Raw genomic sequence first — 17,081 nt, forward strand, 5'->3', positions numbered from 1 at the left:
CCAATCACAGCCATTCAATGAAGGGCTGTGATTGGTGCATCCAATGATGGCTTTAATTGGTTGAGCTCACAAACTCAGCCAATCAGAGCAATCTCTTCCTGGAGGCGGGGGCTTCAAACCCTGTTACTAGAAAAATATGCTCTGTTGGCAAAGACAAGTGCCCGGAAGCCTGTCTAGGGCTCCGGCAAAGCAGCGGCAGGAACACAGACAGCACCAGCTAGTTGAGTATTGCTTTTTTTTTTCACCTTCCTTGGCTGCGTTTTTAGCTGTGCTGAAAACGCAGCCAAAACGTTCTCAAAAATGCATGACAACGCTGCTGAAACCGCAGTAAATGCAGCGTTTCTGCAAACGCCATGTGGAGGACATTTTTTCAAATCTTAACATGGTTTGTACTGTGAATGCTACAGATTTCCGCATCAATGACACCTTGCGTGAAAGCTTACTCAGGGTACGCTCACACAGCGGGATTCACAGAGGAATTTTCCATGTGAATTCTGTCTCTAAAAGCAAAGTTAAAATCTAGAGGAGTTTTTTTTTTGTTTTTTGTTGTCTGTTTTTTTTACACAGCATGTGGATGAGTTTTTCCAAACCTCATCCACTTTGCTGTTAATGTAAATACCGCGGATTTTCCATACGAAGGGTCAGCAAAGAAAATCTGCAGCAAATCTGCCAGTGTAAACACATCCTAATAGTTAACTATAATCAATGGATCATTTTGACCTTTGGAAATCTGTTTAATTAGTTGGTCAACTTTTTATTCATGCTTTAAATGGTTTCTTTAGTCTTAAGCGGGGAGAGTGCCTGCGGGGCAATTTTATCACAATAGTTATCAATACACAGAGCAAAACTGTTCATCTCAGGAAATACCTGCTTGTATATGAACCTATCTGCCCTAGAATTCTGACCCCAAAATAAACTGAATTAATCATCAAATGGGGGAAAATCTTTAGATCTATGGTGCAATTTACCTCCATTGTCCGTTCTCTTCAGGGCTCCTTCCTTATGTGGGCAAAGATCGCATCTCTGGGAAAACAAATGACAGAATAATCAAATGCACAATTGTTTGCAAGACTTAATATTAGTATGCGCTTAGGAAATGCGGAGACTACATGCTGCAGCTGGCACACGCAGTTCCATAGACAGTACATAGGTTTTCATAAAAGGCAGTCTGTATTCTGCAAATAGTTTCTGCAGGGTAAGATGGTATTCGAATTCTCTGCATGTGGTTTTAAATATTGTTTTTGCTGTGGTCCTAATCATGTAGTAAAGAACATCTCATGGACATCTACTCATAAAGTCCAAACTTTGCATTCTCATGAAGCTGTGTTTTTCGCAATGAGTCTGCATTTTAGCATAAATACAGGAATGTGCAAAAGTTTTAGGCAGGTGTGGAAATAAAGCTGTAAAAGCAAGAATCCTTTCGAAAATAGAAGTGTCAGTAGTTTATTTTTGTCAATTAACAAAATGCAAAGTGAATGTACAAAACAGAAATCTAAATCAATATTTGGCGTGACCGCCCTTTGCCTACAAAAACAGTATCAGTTCTTCTAAATACACTAGCAAAGTCAGGGATTTTGTAGGATTATAGTCAGATGTATGAGTAACCAGTTATGCCAAACAGGTGATAATGATCATCATTTTTATATGTAGGTTGAATATAGACCTTTACATGAAACAACAACAGCTGTATATGAGACTTAAAACTGGATGAGGAACAGCCAAACTCTGCTACAAGGTGAGGTACTGGAAGACAGTTTTCTATCAATGGTCATATACCATGGCAAGACTGAGCACAGCAATAAGACAAGGTAGTTATACTGCATCAGCAAGGTCTCTTTCAGACAAAAATTTCAAAGCAGACTGGGGTAACGAGACATGCTGTTTAAGCTCCTTTGAAGAAGCACAAAAACAGGCAACGTTGAGGACTGTAGAGACAGTCGTTGGTCAAGAAAAGACATCATGCTTACTTCCTTTTGAAATCGAAAAATGTCCAGCAGTGCCATCAGCTTAAAACTGGCAGAAACCAGTAGGACCCAGGTATACCCGTCTACTGGTCAGAGAAGTCTGTCCAGAAGTGGTCTTCATGGAAGAATTGCAGTTGAAAAGCCATATCTTAGACATAGAAGCAAGGCCAAGCAACTCAACTATGCAAGAAAACATAGGAACTGGAGTGCAGAAAAAAATGCAACGGGTGATCTGGAGTCAAAATGTGAAATATTTTGCTGTAACAGAATGCAACTTGCTTGAAGGACTGGAGAGCGGTATACTAATGAGTGACTACAGGCAACAGTGAAGTATGGTGGAGAGCGGTACAATAATGAGCGTCTGCAGGCAACAGTGAAGCATGGTGGAGAGAGGTACAATAATAAGTGTCTTCAGGCAGCAGTGAAGCATGGTGCAGAGAGAGACAATAATGAGTGCCTGCAGGCAGCAGTGAAGCATGGTGGAAAGTGAGACAATAATGAGTGTCTGCAGGCAGCAGTGAAGCATGGTGGAAAGTGAGGCAATAATGAGTGTCTGCAGGCAGCAGTGAAGCATGGTGGAAAGTGAGGCAATAATGAGTGTCTGCAGGCAGCAGTGAAGCATGGTGCAGAGAGAGACAATAATAAGTGTCTGCAGGCAGCAGTGAAGCATGATGCAGAGCGGTACAATAATGAGTGTTTGCAGGCAGCAGTGAAGCATGGTGGAAAGTGAGACAATAATGAGTGTCTGCAGGCAGCAGTGAAGCATGGTGGAAAGTGAGACAATAATGAGTGTCTGCAGGCAGCAGTGAAGCATGGTGGAAAGTGAGACAATAATGAGTGTCTGCAGGCAGCAGTGAAGCATGGTGGAAAGTGAGACAATAATGAGTGTCTGCAGGCAGCAGTGAAGCATGGTGGAAAATGAGACAATAATGAGTGTCTGCAGGCAGCAGTGAAGCATGGTGGAACGTGAGACAATAATGAGTGTCTGCAGGCAGCAGTGAAGCATGGTGGAGAGTGAGACAATAATGAGTGTCTGCAGGCAGCAGTGAAGCATGGTGGAGAGTGAGACAATAATGAGTGTCTGCAGGCAGCAGTGAAGCATGGTGGAGAGTGAGACAATAATGAGTGTCTGCAGGCAGCAGTGAAGCATGGTGGAGAGTGAGACAATAATGAGTGTCTGCAGGCAGCAGTGAAGCATGGAGGAGAGCGAGACAATAATGAGTGTCTGCAGGCAGCAGTGAAGCATGGTGGAGAGCGAGACAATAATGAGTGTCTGCAGGCATCAGTGAAGCATGTTGGAGAGCGAGACAATAATGAGTGTCTGCAGGCATCAGTGAAGCATGTTGGAGAGCGAGACAATAATGAGTGTCTGCAGGCATCAGTGAAGCATGTTGGAGAGCGAGACAATAATGAGTGTCTGCAGGCATCAGTGAAGCATGTTGGAGAGCGAGACAATAATGAGTGTCTGCAGGCATCAGTGAAGCATGTTGGAGAGCGAGACAATAATGAGTGTCTGCAGGCATCAGTGAAGCATGTTGGAGAGCGAGACAATAATGAGTGTCTGCAGGCATCAGTGAAGCATGTTGGAGAGCGAGACAATAATGAGTGTCTGCAGGCATCAGTGAAGCATGTTGGAGAGCGAGACAATAATGAGTGTCTGCAGGCATCAGTGAAGCATGTTGGAGAGCGAGACAATAATGAGTGTCTGCAGGCATCAGTGAAGCATGTTGGAGAGCGAGACAATAATGAGTGTCTGCAGGCATCAGTGAAGCATGTTGGAGAGCGAGACAATAATGAGTGTCTGCAGGCATCAGTGAAGCATGTTGGAGAGCGAGACAATAATGAGTATCTGCAGGCATCAGTGAAGCATGTTGGAGAGCGAGACAATAATGAGTGTCTGCAGGCAGCAGTGAAGCATGGTGGAAAGTGAGACAGTAATGAGTGTCTGCAGGCAGCAGTGAAGCATGGTGGAGAGTGACACAGTAATGAGTGTCTGCAGGCAGCAGTGAAGCATGGTGGAGAGTGAGATAGTAATGAGTGTCTGAAGGCAGCAGTGAAGCACGGTGGAGAGAGGTACAATAATGAGTGTCTCCAGGCAGCAGTGAAGCATGGTGCAGAGAGAGACAATAATAAGTGTCTGCAGGCAGCAGTGAAGCATGATGCAGAGCGGTACAATAATGAGTGTCTGCAGGCAGCAGTGAAGCATGGTGGAAAGTGAGACAATAATGAGTGTCTGCAGGCAGCAGTGAAGCATGTTGGAAAGTGAGACAATAATGAGTGTCTGCAGGCAGCAGTGAAGCATGTTGGAAAGTGAGACAATAATGAGTGTCTGCAGGCAGCAGTGAAGCATGTTGGAGAGTGAGACAGTAATGAGTGTCTGCAGGCAGCAGTGAAGCATGTTGGAGAGTGAGACAGTAATGAGTGTCTGCAGGCAGCAGTGAAGCATGTTGGAGAGTGAGACAGTAATGCGTGTCTGCAGGCAGCAGTGAAGCATGTTGGAGAGTGAGACAGTAATGAGTGTCTGCAGGCAGCAGTGAAGCATGTTGGAGAGTGAGACAGTAATGCGTGTCTGCAGGCAGCAGTGAAGCATGTTGGAGAGTGAGACAGTAATGAGTGTCTGCAGGCAGCAGTGAAGCATGTTGGAGAGTGAGACAGTAATGAGTGTCTGAAGGCAGCAGTGAAGCACGGTGGAGAGTGAGACAGTAATGAGTGTCTGCAGGCAGCAGTGAAGCATGTTGGAGAGTGAGACAATAATGAGTGTCTGCAGGCAGCAGTGAAGCATGTTGGAGAGTGAGACAGTAATGAGTGTCTGCAGGCAGCAGTGAAGCATGTTGGAGAGTGAGACAGTAATGAGTGTCTGCAGGCAGCAGTGAAGCATGTTGGAGAGTGAGACAGTAATGCTTGTCTGCAGGCAGCAGTGAAGCATGTTGGAGAGTGAGACAGTAATGAGTGTCTGCAGGCAGCAGTGAAGCATGTTGGAGAGTGAGACAGTAATGAGTGTCTGAAGGCAGCAGTGAAGCACGGTGGAGAGTGAGACAGTAATGAGTGTCTGCAGGCAGCAGTGAAGCATGTTGGAGAGTGAGACAGTAATGCGTGTCTGCAGGCAGCAGTGAAGCATGTTGGAGAGTGAGACAGTAATGAGTGTCTGCAGGCAGCAGTGAAGCATGGTGGAAAGTGAGACAATAATGAGTGTCTGCAAGCAGCAGTGAAGCATGGTGGAAAGTGAGACAATAATGAGTGTCTGCAGGCAGCAGTGAAGCATGGTGGAAAGTGAGACAATAATGAGTGTCTGCAGGCAGCAGTGAAGCATGATGCAGAGCGGTACAATAATGAGTGTTTGCAGGCAGCAGTGAAGCATGGTGGAAAGTGAGACAATAATGAGTGTCTGCAAGCAGCAGTGAAGCATGGTGGAAAGTGAGACAATAATGAGTGTCTGCAGGCAGCAGTGAAGCATGGTGGAAAGTGAGACAATAATGAGTGTCTGCAGGCAGCAGTGAAGCATGATGCAGAGCGGTACAATAATGAGTGTTTGCAGGCAGCAGTGAAGCATGGTGGAAAGTGAGACAATAATGAGTGTCTGCAAGCAGCAGTGAAGCATGGTGGAAAGTGAGACAATAATGAGTGTCTGCAAGCAGCAGTGAAGCATGGTGGAAAGTGAGACAATAATGAGTGTCTGCAGGCAGCAGTGAAGCATGGTGCAGAGAGAGACAATAATGAGTGTCTGCAGGTAGCAGTGAAGCATGATGCAGAGCGGTACAATAATGAGTGTTTGCAGGCAGCAGTGAAGCATGGTGGAAAGTGAGACAATAATGAGTGTCTGCAGGCAGCAGTGAAGCATGGTGGAAAGTGAGACAATAATGAGTGTCTGCAGGCAGCAGTGAAGCACGGTGGAGAGTGAGATAATAATGAGTGTCTGCAGGCAGCAGTAAAGCACGGTGGAGAGAGACAATAATGAGTGTCCGCAGGCAGCAGTGAAGCATGGTGGAGAGAGACAATAATGAGTGTCTGCAGGCAGCAGTGAAGCATGATGCAGAGCGGTACAATAATGAGTGTCTGCTCGGAGCAGTGAAGCATGGTGGAGAGCAGTACAATAATGAGTGTGTGCAGGCAGCAGTGAAGCACGGTGGAGAGTGGTACAATAATGAGTGTCTGCAAGCAGCAGTGAAGCATGGTGGAGAGCGGTACAATAATGAGTGTCTGCAGGCAACAGTGAAGCATGTTGGAGGTTCCTTGCAAGTTTAGAGCTGCATTTCATCAAATGGAGTTGGGGATTTGGTCAGGATTAATAGTGTCCTCAATGCTGAGAAATACAGTCAGAAACCCATCATGCAATTACCTTTAGGGACTTGTCTGATTAGCTTCAATTTGTTTTTCTGCTGAAGGACTACAAGCTCAAACATCCAGTCTTTAAGAACTACTGTATCACAGTGGAACAAAGGAGTCCTGGAAGTGATGACATGGCCTCACAGAGCCCTGATCTAATCATCTTTCAGTCTGTTTGGTATTACATGAAGACACAGACGGATTGGAGCAAGCCGACATCCACAGAACTGTGATTAGCTCTCCAAGATGTTTGGAACAACCTCCTTGCAGAGTTCCTTCAAAACCGTGTGCAAGTATACCTAGAAGAATTGATGATTTTGACGGCAAAGCCCTGTCACACCAAATACGGACTTAATTTAGATTTCTCTTTTGTTCATTCACATGGAATTTTGTGAATTGACAAAAATAAACTATGAACACTTCTATTTCTGAATACTTTGCAGCATTTTCTCCACACCTGTCTAAAACGTTTGCACAGTACTGTATATTTTTCTTTTCCTAGCTTATTGTGGCTTTCAAGGGGGTCAGGAACTTGGTCTGCCTAGTGTTGATAAGAACAAAAATATTTACTAGGAAATTTACAACCCGCTGGTTATCACAATTCTTCTTAAACACATAAATGACAAGTAGATTAAATCCCTGGATGAGACATTAGGTTAACGGACCCTTTAAAGAATGATGAAAGCCCGTTTCTATGCTTGTGGGTAATGCGCTTCGGTTATGGCTTTCATGGAACATTTTCTTTACACTCTACAGGAGGTTGAAATAGCAAAATCAGTTCAAGACACAATCCAGGTCTTGTACAGGTTATGTCACATATGGGATTAGTAGCAACGTCTCGGTCTTTGTAGGTGCGATGAAGAAGTAGGTCGTAGCAATCGATCAAATTTTAATCTTAAATGCACCCTACTGTCTTCTAGCGTCCACTTGGAAAATGACTTCTGGTGGATCCGTAGAGGAGCTGCAGAGAAGTTGCAGTATTAGATACAGACTGGTATAACTAAGAAGCCACCGCTGCTCTGGTCTGCATATTCTCTAATAGTGCACACATGGAAATTGGTTGTCCTAGAGGAACAACCCCCTCCAGTGTACGTAGATGTAGGATGTATTGTCTACAGCAGAAAATCCACGTCACATGAGGATTTGCAGTGGATTTCACTCCTGTAGTCGACTTACCACCCTTGAGAATAAAGAATTGGGCATGTTGTAATTGTACAAGCCTGTTTTTATACACCCCCTCCCCTCCCATGTAGTAATTGTACAAGCTTGTAGTAACAGGGGCATCCCACAGCGGCCCCCAGTAGAAGTAGGGGCATCCCACAGCGGCCCCCAGTAGAAGTAGGGGCATCCCACAGCGGCCCCCAGTAGTAGTAGGGGCATCCCACAGCGGCCCCCAGTAGTAGTAGGGGCATCCCACAGCGGCCCCCCAGTAGTAGTAGGGACATCCCACAGCGGCCCCCCAGTGGTAATAGGGGCATCCCACAGCGGCCCCCCAGTAGTAATAGGGGCATCCCACAGCGGCCCCCCAGTAGTAATAGGGGCATCCCACAGCGGCCCCCCAGTAGTAATAGGGGCATCCCACAGCGGCCCCCCAGTAGTAATAGGGACATCCCACAGCGGCCCCCCAGTAGTAATAGGGACATCCCACAGCGGCCCCCCAGTAGTAATAGGGACATCCCACAGCGGCCCCCCAGTAGTAATAGGGACATCCCACAGCGGCCCCCCAGTAGTAATAGGGACATCCCACAGCGGCCCCCCAGTAGTAATAGGGACATCCCACAGCGGCCCCCCAGTAGTAATAGGGACATCCCACAGCGGCCCCCAGTAGTAGTAGGGACATCCCACAGCGGCCCCCCAGTAGTAATAGGGACATCCCACAGCGGCCCATTGGACTGTTCAGCTCGGAATGTGCAGAGAGATAAATGAATAAAATACACGTTATACAGAATATTTCCCCATAAAACTATATATCAATCATCTCAGCTCCTCCTGCTCTATACCATGGTGCCTGCAGTTTGGACAGCATGTTCGAGATGACAGATTCCTTTTAGTACTTGGGTTCAGTGGTGCAAAAGAAGAAATGGAGTTGGCAGGCACTTATGTGATGCCAATAACATGAGTCTGTCTACCCACTCCATAATATAGCATGTACAAGAAAGAAAAGCAACAGGTCATGGAGACCCAACGCTCTTATCTTGTAAAATATTTCACCTTTTTTCTATATCAAAATGGGAAGATCTATCAAAACTGGTGAAAACCAAAAGTGGAGGAGAAGCCTGCGAGAAACAAATCAGATTGCTTCTTCCAATTTCAGTAGACCTGCACCAAGTCCCCTCTCCATTGTGTTCAGCATCAGAAATGCAGAACTGTGAAGAGGAAGAGACCTCTAATGCTCTTTTTCCCAAACCTCATGTCAATCACGTACATATCAGCAGATCTACTGGAACGTTCCGATGACGAGTAGTTTTCCCATGTATTAGGTATAACCGGACTGAACATTCTCCTCTCTGACAAGTTTGTAAAACAGCAATAATGACAAGTGAGCTTCACAGAACTAAAAAGCACACAAGACCTTAGATATCTATAATAACATTTGTTTACAGTTGTCAATACGAGTGAAATCACAAATTAATACCAATGAAGCAAACTATAAGCCTGGGTTCACACAGGGCGGATTTGCCGCAGAATTTCGCTGCGGCAAATCCGCCCGCTAATCTCGGGATTAGCCAGCCATGTGAACGAGATTTCTGAGAAATCTCGTCCACACGGGACGGCCAATCCGCTGCGGTAAGTCAGGCTGGAAAAGCGGCCGCCGCAGCCGCGGTTTCAGAATATGTAGCATGTCTATTTATCTTTTCTTTCTGCCACGGCCGCTTCCTCTATGGGAGCACCGGCCGGGCCGCTTCAAAGCCGCCACGGGTTTTTCTGCGGCGGTTCTCCCGGCGGAAACCTCGCGGTTTTTGCTGCGGCCAAACCGCGGGATTTCCGCCGGGAATATGCCCAGTGTGAACCCAGCCTAAATAGCAGAATCATGCATTTCTTATACACCAATCAGCCATAACCTTAAAGAGCATCTGTTACCAGGTTCATCTTGTGTAGGTGTCCCTTAAGCAGCCGAATCAGCTCGAACCCAATGAGGCATGGACTCCACAAGTCCGCTGATTTGCACTACAATAGCTCTTCTATGGGATCGGACCAGATGGGTTAGCCTTCACCCCACATGCATCAATGAGCCCCGCTACCCGTTTTTCTGTTGCCGGTTGTCCTTCCTCAAAGCACTTTTGGTAGGTACTGACCACTACATACTAGAACACCCCATAGGACCTGGCATTTAGGAGATGCTCTGACCTAGTCATCTGCACATCACAATTTGGCCCTTGTCAAAGTCACTTAGATCCTTACACTTCGCCACATCATTCTCAGGAGCTAACTGTTCACTCGCTTCCTCATAAATCCCAACCGAACAGGTGCCATTGTCATAAGACAATCAATGATATCCACTTCACCCGTCATCCATGGAAATTCTCCGTAGGGTATTTCCATACACGGCGGATTTTTCTCGGCAAGATCCTCAGCATTTCTGCATTAAAAACCACGTAAAAACCCACTCCATTTGTGCGGATTTTGACTCAGTTTCAGCTGCATCTCTCACCCGGCAACCGCTATTGAACAGCATGCCTATTTCTGCATCACCTGATCGGCAGCGGTTGACAGGTGAGGGATGTGCGCTGCAGTAAGTGCTCAGTATTCCAAGATGAAAGGAGCAGCATTACAGGCCGAAATCAGCTGCGGACCTGCAAGCGAAACAGAGACAAAATATACTCTGGAAATGCAGCGGCTCTTGCAGTCGCTGCAGATTTTTCTGCGGCAGACAATCTGCAGTATTTCTGCTACGTGTGAATGTACTCCAAGGATGTGGACACACGGGATGGAATTTCAGAGGAATTCTCATGAAACGGCTGCACTGAAAAAACACGAGAATTCCGCTGGAAAAGCGCAGCTTCAAAACCCGCGGCCTTTAGAAAAGAGAAAAGAATTGACATGCTGCGGAATTGAATTCCTGCGCCGCATGTCAGTTTTTGTGCGACTTGGCCGCCACGGATTAGCCACTTTGCTGGCTAATCCCGGGATTAGGAGCCTCTGGCGGTATTGCTATGCGAACTTTACGCACGGAAATTCCGCGCCGTGTCAACCCAGCCTTAGGGTAATAAAGTATATAGATGACAGTGCCCACAGTACTAGACCTGTACTGGAAGGATGCCCACATATGGCGAGAACTGAAACTGCATGGGCAGTGTACAATTCATTTCAATGGGGCTGACGGAAATAGCTGAGCACTTGGCGATTGTCTCTCTCCAGCCGTCGCACTTAAAATGAATGGAACACCAGCGCACCGTTTAGCCTCCTATTCGCTCAGTGAGGGGTTAAACTGGACCCCCATCCTTAAGATCGGTGGGAGTCTCAGCGGTGGGACCCCCACCAATCTGCAAGTTTACCCCTATCCTGTTGATGGGGCATAACTTGTAATCTTGGTATAACCCTTGTAATACTCCTCTAGAAATTAATAGATTATATCAAAGTGGATAATGATTGCAGAAAGCCCCTATAATTCTGAGTATTGTGACAGGATGTAATACGCAGAAAAATGATACAGCGGATGAGCCCGGACAATGGAATAGTAGGATTTCCTTTTATCCATCCACACATTCGACTCACAAAACCGATGAGTGCCGTCAATAATCAGAAGACTGGAGATAGCCGACATACAGGAAGACAGTAATAAACGTGTTGAGGTGAATCATAAGAAGAGTGCGGTTGGAAATACAACTAGTTGGATTCCAGACAAAAGCAGCCTGGGGCGATCCTCCAAATGAACGTTATTAAAATTACTTTACATCAGGTTAATACAAACTTGTGTGCATTGTTCTCCGAGAGCCCCACTCTGATGTACTGTACAACCACACTTACAAAAAAGTTGGGACACTGTGTAAAATGGAAGTAAATGTAAAGAAGAAAAAAAAACCCGAATACAATGATTTGAAAATCTCATCTAACCATATTTTACCCGCATTAGAACATAGAACCCATGTCAGAAAATGACAGTGAGTCATTTTTCCATTTCATTAAAAAAATAAATAAATTTAAATACTCATTTAGAAATGGATGGCAGCAACACATCTCACAAAAGTTGGGACAGAGGTAACAAAAGGCTGAAAAAGTATGTGGTACTAATGAATAACCGCCGGAGGGTCGCTTTTCTACTAAGTCACATGACTGCATAATAAAGAGCATGTTAGAGAGGCAGAGTCTCTCAGAAGCAAAGATGATCAAAGTTTCACCAACCTGTGAAAAACTGCATCCAGAAATTGTGGTACAATTTTATAAAAATGTTCCTCGACATAAAATTGGAATTGGGGTTGTATTGGAGAACTGAATAAACAGGTATATACTATATAAGAACTCCATCTTTTACACATCAGAACATCCCCATAAGCTTGCAAAGCTGAACTAATATTGTCATTCCATGTGTCATTTACAACAGACCGTACTGCCTATGGAGCTGCAGGTACAGCATGTGTTTGCTGACAGCATAGGAGAACACTTAACATAGCAAGTATACATACAAATCACAACTTACCACCCTGGCGGCTCTCTCCTGTGACTCGCACTTCCGACAGAACCATGGTCCTGTAGGCACCTGTACAATCCCATAGCAAGCTGGAAGGAGAGCGAGAAAATACATATTATGTAAAATCTATATGTGGCCAATAACTTCCCAAAGATCCCTACCAGCCGCTACAAAGAAGGGAGAGAATCCCTTTGGACTCTGTTTGCAGCATCCTCCTCTTCTTGGTAGATGAAGAGTTTTTAGTAAGTGGCCTTTATACTTTCTATATCTTATATGACTATTCTAGATTTCTCTAACCCATGCATGTATCGTCCATTGCATCAGACAGGATGCAGTCTGGGGCATCTGTTCTCGAAATAGGTGTGAGTCCCTGAAGAAGGACCTGCATCTATCCTGTGGACATGCCATAAATGCTTCAAGTTGGAATAGCCCTTTGAAGACTGAATAAAAGTCACAAATGAAGTCTCACGCTGAACTCACCATTTTTTTTGACAAGTGAATGCAAAAAGAGAAAACATATAAAGACCCCCATACATATTAGAGAGAAGTCGTTTGAACCAGTGCCAGCCCTAAGTTAGATAGCACCCTGTCTGTCATATAGGTAAAGGTAGTCCCCTCTGTGACAGACTGTTTTTGTGGGGTGGTTTGCCATTGCCTTTCTCAGTCATCTTTGGATGTATCACACTCAACCAAGGCCAGCCATAGACTGAACCCCCGACTACCTTAAGTGTATGGGGGAAGGAAGGATAGGTGATGCTCAACTTTACAAGCCCGATCCTTTTGTTATCACAAGAGATAAGCCACCAGCAGAGGTATCTGGCAGAGGCTTACTTCCGGTCACCATTGAAAACACACATGCGCTCGGAGGAATAGCGTTCAGCCCAACAGGATTCAAGATGCATTGCTTCTCATACTTTTCCTTCAATTTTGAACTACTCCTGACTTTGGCAAGAAAGATGGCATCAGTACCATATTTTAGGAACTACAACAAAAGCTTTCTTCTTGCTAATATTACCACTAGGTGGGGTTGTATGCATAAGTATGTAATTCACATGTGACAGCTGTGCGTCACTCAGAAAGTACACAATGACATTTTTATACTTGCTTCGGGCTACCGATCGCCATGCACGCTCTTGGCGTATTAAACAACATGCCGCGATCTTTATTGCGCACGTATTTTGTGCACTATGTGCGAGCGGCAACACGGGAGCCAATGGCAGATTGTACAGCTGTCACAATACGTTTGTATAAAGGAGCCCCATCAAATAGAACCCTCTGCTATAAAAGCGTATCAGACATGTTAAACATTAGCGTATTTACAGGATACTCTAAGGAAAGCATAAAACAACAACCAGCCTATAAAGGCGCAGCCTGAAGACACAAATCTGGTCTGCCATCTACAACCTGGAATCCTATAAAGCGTGGCAGCGCTCTGGTTTCCTGTAATGTGAATGACAGCGACGACTCAATCACACGGAACCCACATCCGCACGTCGGAGGCATCAACTAACCACACAGGACGGCGCATCCTTCTGTAACCAGTCCTACCTGCGCCAAATACTAACAAGTCATCTGCAGACGCCTCCATGGCAGCACATTAGGACGGAGGCGCAATGCAGAGGAAAAAATGCAAAAAAAATAAATAAACCTCATAAAAGCACAAAAATATGGAAAATATCACTATCAAATCCCATCCGCTCGCAAGTTGAAACACAATGGGTCACGGAAAATATTGCAAAAGTGCAAACAACATCACAAACATCTGGAACCTTCTAGAGTTTGCATATTTATAAATAACTGCAATTTTCTATTTGCAAGAAATTGCAACAAAGTTGCAATGTCTAATTAGCATATATGTAAATCCAGAAATAACTGCCCTCCGCTGTGTGCACCCCATTAGTAACCCTCAGTTAGGGTCAGCATGCAATGCCCCTCCATGGAAAGTTACCCCGCTATCTCCTTACACCTGCCCCTTTCACCCGAACAGTTGCCCCAAAGGTGTCTATCTACCGCCCCTTCTGTCAATATTTGCCCCTCCCCCAGGACGGGTTGCCCCACCTTGGTGCACGGCCACATTGCACCCGTGGCCGTCACAATAGACCAGCGGGTTCTCGGCCCAGCCCCTCTCATCCGAGCACACGCAACAACCTCCAACCATCTCCTTCATCCTCCCATGGAGCCGCCGCCACTGCTCTCCCCGGGGCCGGGCGGCCGACCTGCCGGGGCCAGAGCGCATGCGCAGCTTGCTCCGCTCACCTCGAGCGACGACCATAGTTCCAGGGACATGACGCATGCGTACAAAACTCAGTTCTGTTCTAGTGCGCCTGCGCAGAGCAATATTGTAGTACAAAAGCTCATAAGGGAAAGCCTGTAGTGCGCATGTCAGCTACGTGCTTGGCATCGGCGGCGGTGGTCGGGGTTCACCGGCTACAGGTGGACTGCTGGTTACGAGTCGATGCTTCTGCAGGGAGTTCAGTTTTTCACGTTTAGCCATGGAAAACCCTTAAATGGTGCAGACAGCTATGGAAACCAGTTGTCTATAACAACAACCGCATGACTGATTCAGGCTGCGTTCACACGTGGAGTTTTTTTGCTATAAAAAGTTTTAAAAAAAACAGTTTTTAACTATGAATGTGTTTTGTTTAGTGTTTTTGCTTCCATTCAAAATCGCAGCCCAAACCGCCGTGTGAACATAGACTTAGTCTATGCGTCTTTAACTTCTGCACCGCATGACCGCTTTTCCGCAACGGATCGGTCGCAGCCTGTGGGCAAGATTTTTGTAAAATCCCGCCCACTTTACTGGCTAATCCCGGGATTAGGAGCCGCGTGCACAAATTTCTGTATTTTTTCACGCTATGTGCGATCGCATTAACAAATACGTGGCATTATCTATGTTGGTGGATATTGTGCAAGAGCCCATTGAAATCAATGGGTGTGCATGAATGGGCATGACATGTGCCGCAGATCTGCGTATATACGTGCAAATACCAGAGCAAGCAAAATATGTGGACATAGGCAGATTTTGGTCACGCAAATACATCTCGTATTTGCACAGCAGGAAGCATTGAGGCTACTACCTGCACGGGCGAGCGCAATATTGGACCGAGAAACTGACAAAATTGCCTTCCATCACTTTTGTGAAGTAGCAATTAGAGATGAGCGAATGTACTCGTTTAGGGAGCAGCGCTGTTTTCGAGTAACTGACTACTGGGACGAAAAGATTCGGGGGGCAGCGTGGTGGAGTGTGGGGTAACAGGGGGGAGCTCTCTCTCTCCCCCCTGTTCCCCCCTGCAACCCCCCCGCTCACCCCCGGCGCCCCCGAAACTTTTCGCCCGAGTAGTCAGTTACTCGAAAAAAGCGCTGCTCAATTGCGAAATCGCCCTAAATGAGTACATTCGCTCATCTCTAGTAGCGATCCTCCGGCGCAATTTTCAGTCGCGTTAGAGGATCGTTAAGTGTTTTCAATGGGAACCCTCGCATCGCACGCCGTCACATTGAAAACAATGAGCGAATTTTGTGGCAGATTTGGGAACGAATGCTACACCCAAATCTGTGGCAAAGTCAACCTAATTTTAGCCTTCTACTGAATACTATGGTATGGTTTCCATATTGAAACTGCGTGGGGCTGCTACAAATCAGCGAGCGGATCCATATCAAAGTCTGCGGCAGAAGTCCAGGGCTCTGTCGTGGAGGCCCGCCGCAAATCACACTGTCAGATCCACGGCGGAATAATCTAAGGTGGATATGGGGCTTTACAGCCGCCGCGCACGAGGCCGAAACCGTAGATCCTCACAACGTGTTTGTGGCGGTTTTTAATGCAGTTTTTTGAGCTGAAGCCAGATGTGGATTCCAAACTTATGGGAATTATAGAGGAAGGACTTTGACTTCTCCTTTCTGCTCGATCTATTTCTGGCTTTGGCTCAAAAAATTGATATAAAAACTGCCACAAAAATCTGCATATGAAACCTCCGTAAGGCCTCATGCACACCGCAATACTTCAAGACCTCCGCAGGTGCAGAGTCTGATAGAACGTGCCACATTTATCTTTCTCTATTTGATTCATACGTAATATCACCTGAGGGCTCCATCACATTGGCAATCGCGATTCTGCCGCAAGAAATTCACGGCAAAATCGTGTCTTCGTTCCAGCGATTTTTCAGCGTCATCGATGCTTTTTCTTGCGAAAACATTGCTGCCGCTTGCAATCTTCTCGCGAGAAAGACGGTAGGACTTTCTAATGTTAGAAATGCATCACATCGCACAAAGATCGCAAGTTCGTGCGATAAAAAGGAGGCTCCATAGGGAAACGGGAGATAAAAAAAGCAAAGCTCAGAAAGGGTGGCTATTTCACACTAGCGTGAAGATTTTCTATCGGACGAGTCACCGCCACAGCGCGGCCGAAAATCGCGTAAACAGGGGTTAAAACTCCAATTTTAAAGCCCGTTTTGAAGACCAAGTGCGGCGATTATATGGCGCACCTGGAATACCATTGGGTAGGGGCAGACAGTTTAGCTTTAGCTCTGCTAAACTGCCTCCCCCTCTTTGCCCCCTTGCCGGCTGTCGGCAAGGGGAGTGGCGGGAGCTAGCGTGCTAAACTCCCACCCCCTCTCCACCCCTTGTTGGCTACCAGCAATGGAACAAGGCAGGAGCTTAGCACACCAACTCCCACTCCCTCCCATTGCAGACAACTTGCAAGGAGTGGAGAGGAAGAGGGAAGGGGGTGGAAGTTTAGCAGACACGCTGCTAAACTCCCTCCCACCTCCCGTTTTCCCGGCAGCTCCTAAAGGAGTCTATGGGACGGATGGTTTATTCCGGTCGGGAAGGATAGTTCCAGAACTATCTTTCCCAACCGGCGTAAAAACGGCCGGCGGGAATGCACAGCATATGCGCTATCTTTGCCGTTTTACACATCGGGAATACACCCATCTGAACTGATGCATTGGAAACCAGAGGGGAGCGTATATCGTCCGGCCGTGAAAAAGCGGCCGACATACGCTCACGTGAAAGAGTCCTTAATAGAGGCAAATGCTTGAGCCACAAGGCCTTGTTCACATGTGGAATCCACTTGCATGGTGCACCAAAATCTACGTGAAATCCGCACCCAGTTTTTTTTTAATTGGGAATTTTGAAATCTGCATCATGATTTCAGCATAAAATCAGAAATC

General features: G+C 46.2%; 1 protein-coding gene across 3 annotated transcripts in view; it reads right to left on the bottom strand.

Moving 5' to 3' along the window:
• The window catches only part of MLLT6 (MLLT6, PHD finger containing), a 44,920-nt gene extending 30,768 nt beyond the window's left edge, over positions 1-14,152 (bottom strand). For 2 of the 3 annotated variants that reach the window (XM_066587512.1, XM_066587513.1), the window contains exons 1-3: positions 13,975-14,152; positions 11,926-12,005; positions 969-1,023 (exon numbers count right to left, since the gene is read on the bottom strand). In XM_066587512.1, the coding sequence (XP_066443609.1) occupies positions 969-1,023; positions 11,926-12,005; positions 13,975-14,152 (313 nt within the window). The remainder of the gene's footprint in view (positions 1-968; positions 1,024-11,925; positions 12,006-13,974) is intronic. The other variant, XM_066587514.1, reaches the window with a different exon arrangement.
• Positions 14,153-17,081: the final 2,929 nt, after the last annotated feature.

The sequence above is a fragment of the Eleutherodactylus coqui genome, chromosome 13 (assembly GCF_035609145.1).
Source record: "Eleutherodactylus coqui strain aEleCoq1 chromosome 13, aEleCoq1.hap1, whole genome shotgun sequence".
Lineage (NCBI taxonomy): Eukaryota > Metazoa > Chordata > Amphibia > Anura > Eleutherodactylidae > Eleutherodactylus > Eleutherodactylus coqui.